We start from the raw sequence: 15330 nt of genomic DNA, 5'->3' as shown, positions 1-15330 counted from the left end.
ACACACACACACACACACACACACACACACACACACACACACACACAAAACTGCACTCTCAGGCAACTGAAGCCACACTGCAAGCAACAGCACCAGTGCACGATGGGAGTAGCAACTGGGTGGGGGTAGGGAGGAGGGTGGGGTGGGAAGGGGGGAGGGATAGTAGGGTAGGGGTGGGAAACAGTGAGGTGCTGCTGGGGAGCACGTAGGGACAAGTTGGAGAGGGTAGGACAGCTATGTGTAGTCGGGAAGTTAGATGGCAGGCAGGGGAGAGGTGGGGGGTGGGGAGGGGGGGTAGTGGAAAAGGAGAGAAGTACACTACTGGCCATTAAAATTGCTACACCAAGAAAAAATGCAGACTGCACAATTACATTATACTAGAACTGACATGTGATTACATTTGCACGCAATTTGGGTACACACATCCTGAGAAATCAGTACCCAGAACTACCACCTCTGGCTGTAATAACGGCCTTGATATGCCTGGGCATTGAGTCAAAGAGAGCTTGGATGGCATGTACAGGCACAGCTGGCCATGCAGCTTCAACACGATACCACAGTTCATCAAGGGTAGTGACTGGCATATTGTGACGAGCCAGTTGCTCAGCCACCATTGGCCAGACATTTTCAATTGGTGAGAGATCTGGAGAATGTGCTGGCCAGGGCAGCAGTCGAACATTCTCTGTATCCAGAAAGGCTCGTACAGGACCTGCAACAGTGGGCGTGCATTATCCTGCTGAAGTGTAGGGTTTCGCAGGGATCGAATGAAGGGTAGAGCCACGGGTTGTAACACATCTGAAATGTAATGTCCACTGTTCACAGTGCAGTCAGTGTGAACAAGACGTGACCGAGACATGTAATCAATGGCACCCCATACCATCATGCCGGGTGATACGCCAGTATGGCGACGATGAATACACGCTTCCAATGTGTGTTTACCATGATGTGGCCAAACACGGATGCGACCATCATGATGCTGTAACGGCTCTTGGATTCATCCGAAAAAATGACATTTGTGCACCCAGGTTCGTCGTTGGGTACACTGTCGCAGGCGCTCCTGTCTGTGATGCAGTGTCAAGGGTAACCGCAGCCATGGTCTCAGAGCTGCTACTCCATGCTGCTGCAAACGTCGTCGAACTGTTCGTGCAGATGGTTGTTGTCGTGCAAACATCCCCATCTGTTGACTCAGGGATCGAGACTTGGCTGCACGATACATTACAGCCATGCGGATAAGATGCCTGTCATCTCGACTGCTAGTGATATGAGGCCGTTGGGATCCAGCATGGCGTTCCGTATTACCCTCCTGAACCCACTGATTCCATATTCTGCTAACAGTCATTGGATCTCGACCAACACGAGCAGCAATGTCATGGTAAGATAAACTGCAATCACAATAGGCTACAATCCGACCTTTATCAAAGTCGGAAACGTGATGGTACACATTTCTCCTCCTTACACAAGGCATCACAACAACGCTTCACCAGGCAATGCCAGTCAACTGCTGTTTGTGTATGAGAAATCGGGTGGAAACTTTCCTCATGTCAGCACGTTGTAGGTATCGCCAACGGCGCCAACCTTGTGTGACTGCTCTGAAAAGCTAATCATTTGCGTATCACAGCATCTTCTTCCTGTCGGTTAAATTTCGCATCTGTAGCACGTCATCTTCGTGGTGTAGCAATTTTAATGGCCAGTTGTGTATGTTCAGCCATGTACTTCTTACAATGTTTCCGCGAGGGTTGAGGGTGGGGACGACACCCACTCCCACGACCAGATGTGTAAAATAATAACTGTTGAAAAAACAGTAACATAGAACATCAGTTATGATGCGGATCCTGTGTGATCCCAGAAATATTGTTTTTTATTTTATGATAAATGTTGTACCTTACAATTTTTTGCGCCCCTGAAAACCTTGCCACCAGGGGCATCTGCCCCACAGTCCTCTCCCGCTCCCCAGTCCCCACCCCTCCCACACACGATTGCTGACAGTCGTGATGTTTTCAGATGCACTCACCCTTTTATTGGGATCCAGTGGTTTCTTATTAATAATGTGTCACGTTGTTATGAAAATTGTAGTCCATCATAGCATCATACTGCAATGAAATATCTGCCATCTTGCAATGGCTGGTGTGGTATTTAGGACAATGTATGCAAAAATGCAGTGCCCTATTGTCCTGTGTTCCGCTGCTACGGAAATACCAAACAGTTCTGAAGTGAATGACATATGTGCCGTCTCCTACCCACCACTGACAGCTCTGTACTAGCCAATCTGAAAACATCAATTTTCTGTACATCACTGTTTGTATTGTCTGGCAGCATATGCTTCCTTACCAGCACCAAAATAGATCACAAATCATTGCCTGGATGCTGGTTATAAAAGGCATCGGCAACCCTAACAAATAGCTGCCTCAGGTTGCGACCATGGAAAAGTTACCAGAAGGTTTTCAAATTTTTATACTTAATTTTTATACTTAATTTACAGGTCTTGAAATTGAATCATCACCTGTCATTAAAGAACAATAAATGTAATAATGAAGCAATGTCTTTAGAAATCCAGTACTAAGAAATAGATTTGAGGTGATGTATGTGAAACAATTCAACTATAAGTGCTACAACTGGGCTTGTCAGCAGGAATTTTGTAAAGTGGAAGCTCCAAAAATGAGATGTGCTCTTTCACTGTGTTTCGAGAAAAATATGTCACTGTGCTTTTCCCAGAGTTACAGGATGTTGACATCTGATGTTTCTTTTCTAATTTTTACCATGTGTGCATAATATGAATGGTGGTTTTCCAGCCTAGTTGTGTGAAAAAAAGTAAGTTGTTAATGTGCGATAGAGAGTGTGTGCTACTTGATGTTCATTAACTCTGGAATGGTTTTCAGATTACGACAACTTCTGATCTGGCGATCTTCAGTTCTATACCTATCAGAGAATTGTATCTGAACAAAAATCCTGTGTGCGGGAGACACAGAAATGATGAGACCTACATAAGGTTAGTGGTGTCTACTTCTCCTTTATCCCTGTATCTTTTTCAGTAGAATGTTTTGTAGATTAAAAGTGAGTGATGTGTACTACCAAAATACAAAATTTTGTTCATTGTTTGTTTTGTGTTTATTTAGATATACAATGGGTTTATATTTAAAGGCTACCATTGGTTTCTGAGTCCCTTTCATATAAATTAATTTTCCAGAGTGTAAGAAACTTAAAGCCTTGAACAAAAGGATCCACTCCAAAGGTGATAAACAAAAGAAAGCGCAACTATTCTCATTTTTGATTGAAATTCTTGAAAATACTGATTATTTTTATTTTAAATGAAATTATATTCATTGACTTTAATAGACTGAATGAAAATGAGCTTCTGGCCAAAAAGTCACTGTTGGTTAACGACTTGGTGGCACTCGACTTGTATGTAGTTAATATCCATACAAAAGTAGTTATTTGTAAAAGTTAATCGGACTTCAAATTAAGATGCAGGCTCAATTTTTTGTAACAAAATAACCAATGATAGGATGCTTATGGCGCTTGATCGTTGCATCACCAAACGAGCATGCCCAGTTTAATTTAAATAGCAAGAAATTAATTGCACAATTTAAATAAAACAGAACTGCAGATAGGTTTGTCTTATTACTGAGTGAAAATTGTTTAAATTTCAACTTTCCAATAATTATTGGCAAAAAGATACAGCTCACATCCTTATAGTATAAATGCCAGAATGAGACCAAGAAGACAACCTAATGTCTCACATTTCACAGATACAAGAATTATAATTATCGCAGAACAAAGATTTTTATAGCGTCAGTGTGCTGTGTATAATTTTTTTCAAGACTTTGCTTTTTCATAAGTACAACCAAAAGAAATAGCTTTTTTGCTGTTCATTCAATATGATTGACGTAATATTGCAAATTTTCACTTGAAATTATATTAGATATATGTATACATTTTGTTCTTTTCTTTTATACATGTAAGCTATATACAGATAACGCCAAAGGTAAATTAACAAGTTTTTTGTGGCAGAGATAATGTTTTGATACATCTCCATGAAAAAAAAGGAGAAACACGCTCTTCAAATTATTAATTCCCATATCTTCACGAGTTTGTTTCCATGAGTAGTAGCATGTAGACGTATTCTTGGATCCGTCATACCAGCACTGTTAAAAAAAAATGTGTATCTCAACCGTACATTAAAGGTGCTATAAAAAGTTATTATAACGGTAAAATTGATTCGCATATGTGAGATGTGTGTCCCTGTCTGTTCATCATTTCGCCCACTGCTGAGATCCTGCATCAGGAGGCTTGGAGCAGAGAAGAGGAATTTGCACAAGCAGCAAAGGAATGATTCTGCATTGCTGTTGTTATAATCAAGACTCCACGCAATGGAATTATTGTGAAGCAGTACGTAATGCAAATTGTGAATATTGACCTTGAATGTATTGATATTGAAGGTATGTTGATATTGGTATCAGTTATAGTTCACCCAGGATATGTGTACAGATTTATAAATTACCTTGCAATCTCTTTCAACTCTTCTTTCCAATCATTTTTTTCCATTTATTCAAGCAGCAGTTATTAATCAGTTCCCATTATTTGACCGCCCACATATGCGACTATTCAGTAGCGACCGTTTAAAGTACGGTGCCTAGGGAAATATGAATGTACTTTCAATTGTTCAGATAAAAAAATTTTTGAGATAAATGAATCATTTTATTGTTACAAGAAACTAATGAAACTTTCATTGTATTTTTTACAAGTCTGCGAGATTGGGAATTGTAAAAACATTGAAGGAGCAAATTAAAATTAAATTCTGCCTACAAACAAGACACGCCAGGAATACTGATTTGGAATTTGAAGCCATTTTCAATAGTAAGGGTAGGAAGCTGCTTCTACTTTTGTTTACTTCTTTGATTCTTTTGAATTGATAAATATACTCCCACAAGAAATTATTGTACATTGAAAGGAAATGTATATCGATCTATGCCATAAATGAAAACACAGTCTATTATTGTATGAATGTTATACGAAGAATGTATAACCAAATGAGAGTAAAATGTGTACTCACATAATTGGACTTGAATAAAGTAACAAAAATGAAAACAAAATGACATACAGTGACACTATATTTAAAAAGGAGAGAAAATATCTTACAGACCCTAATGTATATAAGTGGCAATAATGGCATGTCAGCAAATAAATAAGTGTATTTTGTAATTGTATTTGTATTTTATTATGCGTGTAGTATGTGGAAAGGACACTACAGAAACTTTATGTAATGCAGCTTTATGAAAGACGTTCAAAAACAAAGCCCAAAAACATACGAAACCTGGCTGCAAAGTGTTAAGTGTGCATCTGATAAAACAATATGTGGTTGTGCTCATGATAAATACTTTGTGTAAAATGAATTTTCTGTGTTCGACAATGTCATAAAAGTGGCAAGGAACTTACCTTATCGACGGATGTCAGATGTACGGCTGGTGTCCCCACTGAATAAGTGAGAGTGACGAGGTGAAATAGATTTCTCGGGCCGCCGATAAGGAAACCATTTGTCACTGCATCAAAGATTTCACAAAGGATCATGCTGCTGAACACAAGTTTCACGAATTTGTGTAGTGAAAGCAACTGTAAATGCATGACACAGACACTCTGGCCACCTCGTATTGAACATGTGAGCACAAACTGTGCCAATAACAGATGTTGTGTTGTGGGTGCATGTGTCGCATGTTGAACACTGTGCAGATGCTGACTGACAACAAATGGGCTATGCGGTTACAGTAAGCACTTTGTTACGAGGGAAAACTTTATACGTGTTAAAAGAAGCTGGCATGTCCATATAAATTGGTAACCATTCAGGATAACTCCAATGGCTCAAAATAAAGAAAATAAAGGCTATGCCTATACCAGCCCGGATTATCAACCCTAAAAAAGGGAAATAAGCTTAGACACTGTGCGCCTCCGTATGACATCAGTTAACGGGGCGGGGTGGGGGTGGGGGGGGGGGGGGGCAATTATGTTGTATTGTATGTTTTTTTTTCTTTCTTTCATACATGTAAGCTATATATACACAACGCCAAATGTAAATTAATGAGTTGTTTTGTGGCAAAGATAATGTTTTGATACATCTGCATGGGAAAAAAACCAAAGAAATATTCTCTTCAGTTTATTAATTGCTGTATCTTCACCTCTTTGTTTCTATAAGTAGTAGAATGCGGATGTATGCTTGGTTCTGTCATACCAGCATTGCTAAAAAATGTGTGTCTCAACCGCACATTAAAAGTGTTATAAAAAGTTATCAGGAAGATGAAATTAATTCACATATGTGAGATGTGTGTCACTGTCTGTTCATCGTTTCGCCTGCTGCCGAGATCCTGCATCGCGAGGTTCGGAGCAGGTGAGAGGAATTTGCACGAGGAGCAGAGGAGCAATCCTGCATCAGCATTGTTATAATCGAGACTATGCGCAATGGAATTAATGTGAAGATGATAGTAACACAAATCGCGAATATTGACCATGAATGTATTGATACTGAAAGTCTGTTGATATTGGTATCAGTTAAAGTTCAACCAGGATATGTCTACAGATTTATAAACTACCTTCCAATATCTTTCAACTCTTCTTTCCAATCATTTTTTTCCAATTATTCAAGCAGCAATTAATTATCAGTTTCCATTATTTGCCCACCCACATATGCCACTACAGTCCCTTAGTGACTGTTCAGTCAAGCATAAGAGTTCACTCTTGTATCTTTATCAAGAGATATGTTAGAACCTTACAGAATGGCCGTCTTTGATTTTGTCCAGACTCGTAGGTCGTGAGACAGAGTCCAAACATCAATTTTGTAATCCAGCACAATACAGTTCTCAAAGATACTCGAAATAATGTACTTTGAAGTTTTCCAAGTGCTTTCACAGTCAAAACTTTCCTACCATTCTGAGCAGAATGCATGTAGCATAGTGCATAGTGTTGCAGCCCTGTTGTTATGAGTTCACTGGTACGATTCTCAGCAAATACAGATTTCTTGAAGTTATGTATCAATTCCATATTTATTAATAAATTGAAATTTTAATTAACAAATCTTGATGTGACTCATATTTTTTAATAAAAATAATATATTTTCATTTTTGAAATTAATTAATATTTGGTACAAAAATGGGCAGAATCAAATAGAAGTTAAAATATTTTCTTATTTGAGATTTTAAAAATACCAACATAATTTCAAAAATGCAAATATTAAATTCTTAAAAATGTTTTATTTATATCTAGTATGGGAAAGAAATGTTTTATTTGTATTGAGTATGGGAAAGGTTTGGTGCAGACATTTCATGGCTTAGTTGAGGGCTTTTATCATGTCCTAAGAGAAAAGGTATTGGGAGTTGGAAAACAAACTACTGGAATTCTTCAAGGAATGTGTGACAGAAGCTTCAGATGTGTCCAGACCCAAGTTGGAAGAACTGATTGGCTTAGTAATGTTAATCAATTGAGATAAGGAAGTATGGTGTCGCCATTGTTATATATAATTAGCGAACCCGGAAATACTTCGCAGTTGCTAAATATGTATTGGAATTTTGCTAAATATGTATTGGAATTGGACATACATTGTATCGTCGTCCTCCCCCCTCTCCCCTCTCCTCCTCTGCCCCCTATCTGTCCATCTCTTTCCCCCTCTCACTGACCTTATTTGTTGTTATTGCAAACAGAACCTCGATTGGGAATAGAAGTCAAAATGAATGGGTATTTCAGTTGAAACGATTAGTACACGGAATGTGAGAGAGACCTTTTTTGATCTTTGGGGATAGTAGCACTAATGACAGAATTTCACATGGTTGTAATTTACGAACAGGTTGGATTATAAAGTTAGCCAAAACACAATTTTCTTATTTTCTGTTAAAAATGACTGTGAAGAGGAAAACAAAACTGCACTATTTCACAGCACAGCTTAGTGTGTTCTTTCTTGCAGCTGGTTTAACTGGAAGTTTTATTTCATAATATGTCTCTGTCCCCAATTGTTTAGGCTTTGTATTGTCTGTCAGTCAGTTGAGAAGGGATTCATCCTACTGAATCTTTCCTTGAATTTGTGTGAAGTGAAACGAAACAATTTCAGTAAGATCATGAATTCATTGAAGTGAAATAAATTGTTCTTTGATAATATTGCCTGAAGTGATGTCATTAGAAAGGAGCTGTTGTACCTTTGTATGTTCTGAAAGAAATGCTTCAGTCGAGGTTCTTGGCCAGAAAGCAAAGCCGCCAGTCGATCTGATGGTGGTGTCAATTGTGGTAATTTTACCATTTTGCTCACACAACATAATCCTGGCAGTCCGCGTCAAAACCTCAAAGCATTGCAATGTTGACAAGCATTATTCATTGTTCCGAAGTCGACCAAGATATTCCTGGCATAATCAACTGTCGGATTTTATTTGAACACCAAGTGTTCAGCTCGAATTGTGTTGTTTGGCCATCTGTTTTTTCGATGTTCCAAATTATTTTGTGTGTAAGCTCCTACTGAGCAAGTCAGACTCAATTGTGCACATCATGATGGATCACACTTGATAAATTCTTATTTTATTTGCCTCCATACACCATCTACACTCTTAGTCAGTTCTTATTGACTCAACAGTTGTGTAGTTGGCTTGTGTTGTGTGTGTGCTGACAGATGCCTCACTGGTGGCATTATTTCCGAAGAAAGAAACCATGAACTGAAATTGGGTGTTTGTAACACACCAAATTATGATGAACTAACATCACTTCAGTCTTCCCAGCACACCAAAAATATTATCACCATCGATAACACACTGAAATATCCCTTTCAGTCATATTCTTTTTTGAAAAATATCAATATTCAATGCGGAATTTGTAGTTGTTATGAAAATATGTGACAGTAGAGCTGTCAAACTAGACATCACATTTTTTTGTATTGTTATGAAAACATATGATAGTAGAACTGTCAAACTATCACATTTCTTTTATTGAAATTTTCAAACAAAAATGCAATCTAAATTTCCAACTTTTCTGGTGGATTTTCCAAGAATATTCTTACATTTCTTTCATGCAAATCTTATTCCAAAGATTATGAACACAAAAAAATATATCAACCAAATCACCGAAACCGTTCTCAGGTGATGACCTTTCATACATGTGGCGATTGAATTTTATGTATATAGATGGTGAAGGATAAAATTGTGAAAGAGACAAAAGGAGCTCATAGAAGAAGGGAGATGAAGTTGTTGCTATTCACCAATCATATAATGATGTGGGAAACCAACAGTTGGGAGGTAAAGGAACAAAGAGATATGCTAAATAAAAATATTGAGATATATGGAATGAAATGCAATGTGGAGAAAAGCAAGACTATGGTGGTAACCAGAGGAGACAGAGAACAAATTAACATTAAAGCACAGGATATTGAAGCTGTGGGTAACATTAAATAGTAGGAATTGTGATGATAGAAAATGCAAGAATGAAGGAAGAAATTAGCAAAAGGGTACAACATAGCATTACATTTTACCAATGCATGGGGAGGCTTAGTGTGGGAAAGACGGGTGCCTACGAAGTGCAGGGAAGTGCTGTACTAGACATACTTTATGCCAATACTGACATATGCAATGACGAGAAGAGGGTAGAGTAGAATTCAAGTTAGTGAAATGAAATGAAATTCCTAAGAAATATGTTATGGCAAATAAGGAGAGAGAAAGTAAGAAATGAAGATGTTAGGAATGAAATTAGATTAGGAATCCTGAATGACAGAATTGAGAAGAACTGGTTAAGGTGGTTTGGACATGTAAAGAGAATGGAAGATGGGAGAATACCAAAATGAGTGATGGAGACCAAGTTTGAGGGCAAGAGGGAGTCCTGGAGCAAGATGGATTGACTAAGGATAAGTTTAAGAAGAAAGAATCAGGACTGGAACAAAACTGTTATAGGAGGAGGACAGAGGAAAGAGGAGAATTACCATAAATGTCCCAGCTGAGCCTGATGCTGGATAAAGGGGAAACGAAGATGACAACGACTCTTTTTTGTGTGATTAGTAATGAACAATAAAAAATGTTAGTTTCGTTAATACAGTATGATCCACATCACTATTTTTAATTAATATTTCAGTTTTATAGTACATATGAATTTAAATAAAACTTAAAAACATCTACCGGTAGAAGGATTATATTTAATGACCATGTGGTAAGGAGACCGAAGCGCTACAAGCATACCCACAACGAATACACTTGAACGTTTTGTGTTGAACAGCACTTGGAATCTTAAAATTTTTAAACTCTATTTTTAAATTATTTTTGAGAATTGCACCATACTGCTTTAGGATATTTATGTTTATCCATTACCTACAAGTCATATAAATGTGATGAAAATCAAAAGTGCCAGTCTGTGAGGTCACGTTGATAGCTTTATCCTGGTTCTGCTGTTAGATATTGTGATAGAGGCACTGAGGTTAGACAGGCAGTCACTCCTGAGTTGCAAAGATCATATGCCCACCTTTTATTATAAAATTGTGGAAAAAAATAAGTTTTTATGTTATATATGTGGTGTCACCGCCAGACACCACACTTGCTAGGTAGTAGCCTTCAAATCGGTCGCGGTCCGTTAGTATACGTCGAACCCGCGTGTCGCCACTATCAGTGATTGCAGACCGAGCGCCGCCACACGGCAGGTCTAGAGAGACTTCCTAGCACTCGCCCCAGTTGTACAGCCGACTTTGCTAGCGATGGTTCACTGACAAATTACGCTCTCATTTGCCGAGACGATAGTTAGCATAGCCTTCAGCTACGTCATTTGCTACGACCTAGCAAAGCGCCATTACCAGTTACTATTGATGCTGTAAAACATGTACCGTCAAGAGCGATGTTCACCATTTACGGATTAAAGTTAAGTATTCCAACAGCTACGCCCTTTTTTGCTAAAGTCGAACTTCCTTGTCGTGTTCCAGACCTCACGCCAGCCTGCGTGAGCTAAAACGCGTGCCTTTCGGCTTCCTCTCATAGTGGGTTGACTCTCTTGCCAATCCACAACAATATACATGGTGATTCAGCTAAATAATTTACCTTAGATATTTCATGAAGAGTTTAAGATACCATAATACACTTTTCACTCAAATAAATAGTGAAAAAGTCCTCACTAAATGACATATTGTTTCTTTGGATAGCTATAGTAATTACAGAGATATTAGTATCAAGGTCACTTTGTCAAATGGAATTATAGTTATTTCTGCTGTTAGTACCATAAACCTAAAAGAGAAGAATTGAATAGTGTTTCGCTCTTCAGGATCTGAGTAGTAGTTTTGGAGAAATTGTAAGATGTATAACTTCAGATTTACCTATTTTGAACATGAAACCAATTGCTGTCTTATGCAGAAGTTCATGATCTCATACCCAGAAAAGGAAATGGGTCACATCGGGCGGAGGGGAAACACAGGTTAGCAGTGCTGCAATGTAGCACTATAAAATGGGCACCAGGCTTTCATTCTGTGTGTGTCTGTCACATGTGTCGAATGCTGGTTAGTTTGAAAAATACATGCCTCTCACAAACCAAGAAATGATACTTTACAGAGAATGCAGAAGGTCTGCAAAGAGAACAGTTGAGCTGCAGATGGCACATACACAGAGTGAAAGCTACATGTCCTCTGTGGCCCTTTTATACAGGTACCATGGTGCTGCAACATGCTGTTAGCTCTGTATCCGATGTGATGTATTTCCTTACTTGGGTATGTAATCACAAATTTCCACATAAAACACCTGTCAGTTTTGTCTTCAAAACAGATAAATCCAAAGTTTTTAATATTGTAATTTCTAAGAAACTAGTCATCGATTTTGAAGAGTGAAACATCACTTTTAAAAGTACAGTTGGCTGCTTAAATTGCTATAATATTAGTAGAAAAACAAAATTGATGCTGATATCTCTATAATTAAAATAGCTATAAAAAGTGACTATACGTAATTCATTCAGGACATTTTCATAAATCATCTGGGTAAAAATAGAATCATGATATCTTACACAGTTCTGTAAATATTTAAGGTGAATGTCTTGGCTGAATCACCCTATAAACATAACGTGTTGGTATGGGGCTACATACCCCTCTACTTTATTTATCCTAAATTCAACTCAAATGTAAACAAATTCCTGCTCAGCAAGTGCAATGCATTTAGACCAGATGTTGCGACACCACTGGAAACAGGTGCTACTTATCTATTAGTTATTTCATTTTTATACTTATTTAAGTGACACAATAAGACACAAAAAGCATTGCAAGTCTTCACTGTTTTTTCCAGTCATTATGTTAGGTGCTTAACGAGTTTAATTCTTGTTTCAATTCTAATTCGACAGTTGCTTTCTGTTTTCTGCTAGTTGCACCTGTACAGTCCTGTCGTCCGTATCAGCTGTGATAACGTATGAAATTGCTGTGTGTTCTGCATGAATGAGAGGTATGGAAATCCACGGAAAAAACAGGAAGAAACAGATTGTGCTTAGTGTCATTGAAAACTATGTAGGGAAATAATTCGTTGTTACTGGTACAGTGTAATTCACTAATGATATGTGAGTTTACTGGACTTTCTGTCTTCAGTATATTAAGTATGCAGAAAAAAAAATATTGGACGCTCGTCCACTGACTACAGCTGACAACACGAGAAGTCAGCAGTTGTGTGTGATAAGAAAATGTGACAATTTTGCGTGATTTTCTATGCAATTGAAGGAGCAGGTGTGAGAATTGGGCGGCTTCACAGATGTTGCTGTCGATCAGCTTATCATCTGTGTTGCAGATGACAGCATCAGTTGTGAACTGGACTCCTTGAATCCTGCTACAAAAGGCGTTGTGAGATTACCAGATGGCTGATGACGGATTGTAAGTATCATCATATTTGGCTTTAGTATTTGGTCGTACAATGAAGTCTCGACAATCTGTTTTTACATTAAGTGTGTTGTACGTAAATAAAATATGCTATGTTTGTGACAGTTTTTCTGCTGTCCAGTCTCTCATAACTTTCACTTTCCACCTGATCCATTGTAAAGTGTATTATGGCATTATACACATTAGCTTTATAGTGTTCTTATAAATTGTACTAACTGTAATTCAATGTTCTAATTTGCCTACTGTGTACTACTTTTACAAATCACATATAGAGAGAATTTGACATTTTTTGTTTGGCTGTTACTGTACATTGGTTCTACAGCTGTAGCTTGATCGTCTCCTGCCTCAGATCCCAGAGATGGGGAGGACGGTGCAGCTGCAGACTGTAGTAATCGTAATTGGACAGACAAAAAAATCTACTCACCAGGCAGCGGCAGGAGAAAACATATATAAAAGTATTGAAATTTACAGGCTTTCTTACCGTGTGGCCCCTTCTTCTGGCAGAAGGATTGAAGGAGGAGGAAGAGAGATGAAAGAAAAGGGCTGATGAGGTTTAGGAAATGGGGACAGTTCGGAAAAGCTTCCCCAGAACCCTTGGTCAGCGGAGACATGGCAGTCGTTTTCCTTCACCCATTCAACCCTTCTGCCAAAAGAAGATGCCACTAGCTCCATATGCTTGCAAATTTCGATATCGTTTTCTTCACCCACCACTTGGTGAGTATATTTTCTTCATCTATACAATTAAATTATATTTTCAAAAATGATTCTTTTCATTGATATACTGTAATACTCATTCGGACACGCCTGTATTCTACACATTGTTATCTACATTCCACAGGCAGTAGTCTGTATTGAGGTAACACTGAACAAGGAGGAATATGTAGTACAATGTTTACTTCCTTGCTAAAATTATGATGGTTAGAGTATAATTATTGTCATTGCTGATGTGTAATAACAAAAATGAATGCATTACTCTTTAACATTACTCACCGTACTTTTGATAATACTCTACATTAACCGATGAATGTAAGCATAAAAGACTTTCTTTCTAAGTTATCATGTTCCCTCACAATAAGAGACATTAATGACAGGACACATTGAAAATTTGTTGAGATAATAATATCAATACCTCTATGAGGTCTGTTCAAAAAATTGCGGAACATTCGTAATTTCGTTGGTGCAAAATGCGGTTGGCATCGCTGCACAATCCTTTGTTTAATGCGTAACTGCTGGAAGTTTCATTATTGTACGTCTGCCAGTTACTGTTTAGTGCTGTATTGAGAAGAATGTTGTGTCGCACAGTTTGTGAATATTGAGATGGTGATGTTAGAGGAACAACACGTCTGCATCACATTTTGTGTGAAACTCAAGAAAGCCTTTACAGAGCCACACCAAATGATGCAGGTAGCCTACAGTGGTGAGTGTTTAAGCTGTACTCAGTGTTACGAATGGTTCACATGGTTTAAAATGGCCGGATGGAAGTTGAAGATGGCCCTCGTTCAGAATGTCTGGTGGTTTTCGGTGAATAAGGGTGGCAGCATGGTACTAGTGTGCAAGACTCACACTCCCCCTTGGCTGTTGAACTTACGTGGAGTTACTTCGCCGATCTTCTTTCGGGATAGCCGGCTGCGATATTTGGCCCAGCTTTTTCTCCGAAGAATAGATGCTACTCTGGAGGAATTTTCTATACTTTTAAATAACTCGGTACACTTGAGAATACTGTGAACTCAGTCTCACTGTATTTTCATAACTCACAACAGTTTTCATACACTGAAACATTTCCCGTAAGCACGACACCTTCCTGTCCGACAGAAGCTATTACAATCATCTTTCTGTAAATACGGTCTATAAATCTCTCCAAGTTTAACAAGACAACTGTCCAGACTTTACGACAGTAAGTGAGAGAATGAATGAATAAAAAGTCCCTTCTTTTCTTTCAATAACCTTCAGATGTTCGCAACAATAATGTTTTACGTTGCACAGAGTACGACGCGTTTATTCCCTGAGCGGGCTGTCTTAACTTCGTAGGCGGGCTCAGCAACTACCTGCTCATGCTGATCATCCGTTCGATACACGTCCGTCCTGCACACACATAATTGTGGGGCAGTAGACATGGTTCTACTTTACCACACTTATCCCTAAAATAACATGTGTTCAAGATGGTGGAATTACGAGTGTCTCTGGAATTTACCCCAAAATTCTCAAGGCACTACAGATGCCCTTCAACGTCTACTGATGACACCTGTATCGAGAACATCAACGAAATTGTGTGTTCCAATCGAAGACTGACTATCTGGGAGATTTTGAAGAAGAATGTAACATTTCAGTTGAGAAGGAAATGGCCCAAAATGTGTCAAGACAAATCATGGCTCTTGCATCATGGTATTGCACCTGTGCATTCATCCCCATTGTTGCAAGACTATTGCACAAAAACTGAAATCACTGTGCAGCGTCATCCTTCTTACTCTGCGGACGTGGCCCCTAAAGACTTTTTTTCA

General features: G+C 38.4%; 1 protein-coding gene across 1 annotated transcript in view; it reads left to right on the top strand.

The window, feature by feature from the left end:
- The window catches only part of LOC124717079 (nuclear RNA export factor 1-like), a 144428-nt gene that overhangs the window by 67427 nt on the left and 61671 nt on the right, over positions 1-15330 (top strand). Inside the window, exon 8 of the mRNA XM_047243767.1 lies at positions 2877-2986. Within this exon, the coding sequence (XP_047099723.1) occupies positions 2877-2986 (110 nt within the window). The remainder of the gene's footprint in view (positions 1-2876; positions 2987-15330) is intronic.

The sequence above is a fragment of the Schistocerca piceifrons genome, chromosome 9 (assembly GCF_021461385.2).
Source record: "Schistocerca piceifrons isolate TAMUIC-IGC-003096 chromosome 9, iqSchPice1.1, whole genome shotgun sequence".
Classification (NCBI taxonomy): Eukaryota; Metazoa; Arthropoda; class Insecta; order Orthoptera; family Acrididae; genus Schistocerca; species Schistocerca piceifrons.
Note: the sequence above shows the minus strand (reverse complement) of the source record. Positions and strands in the feature narration are given on the sequence as shown.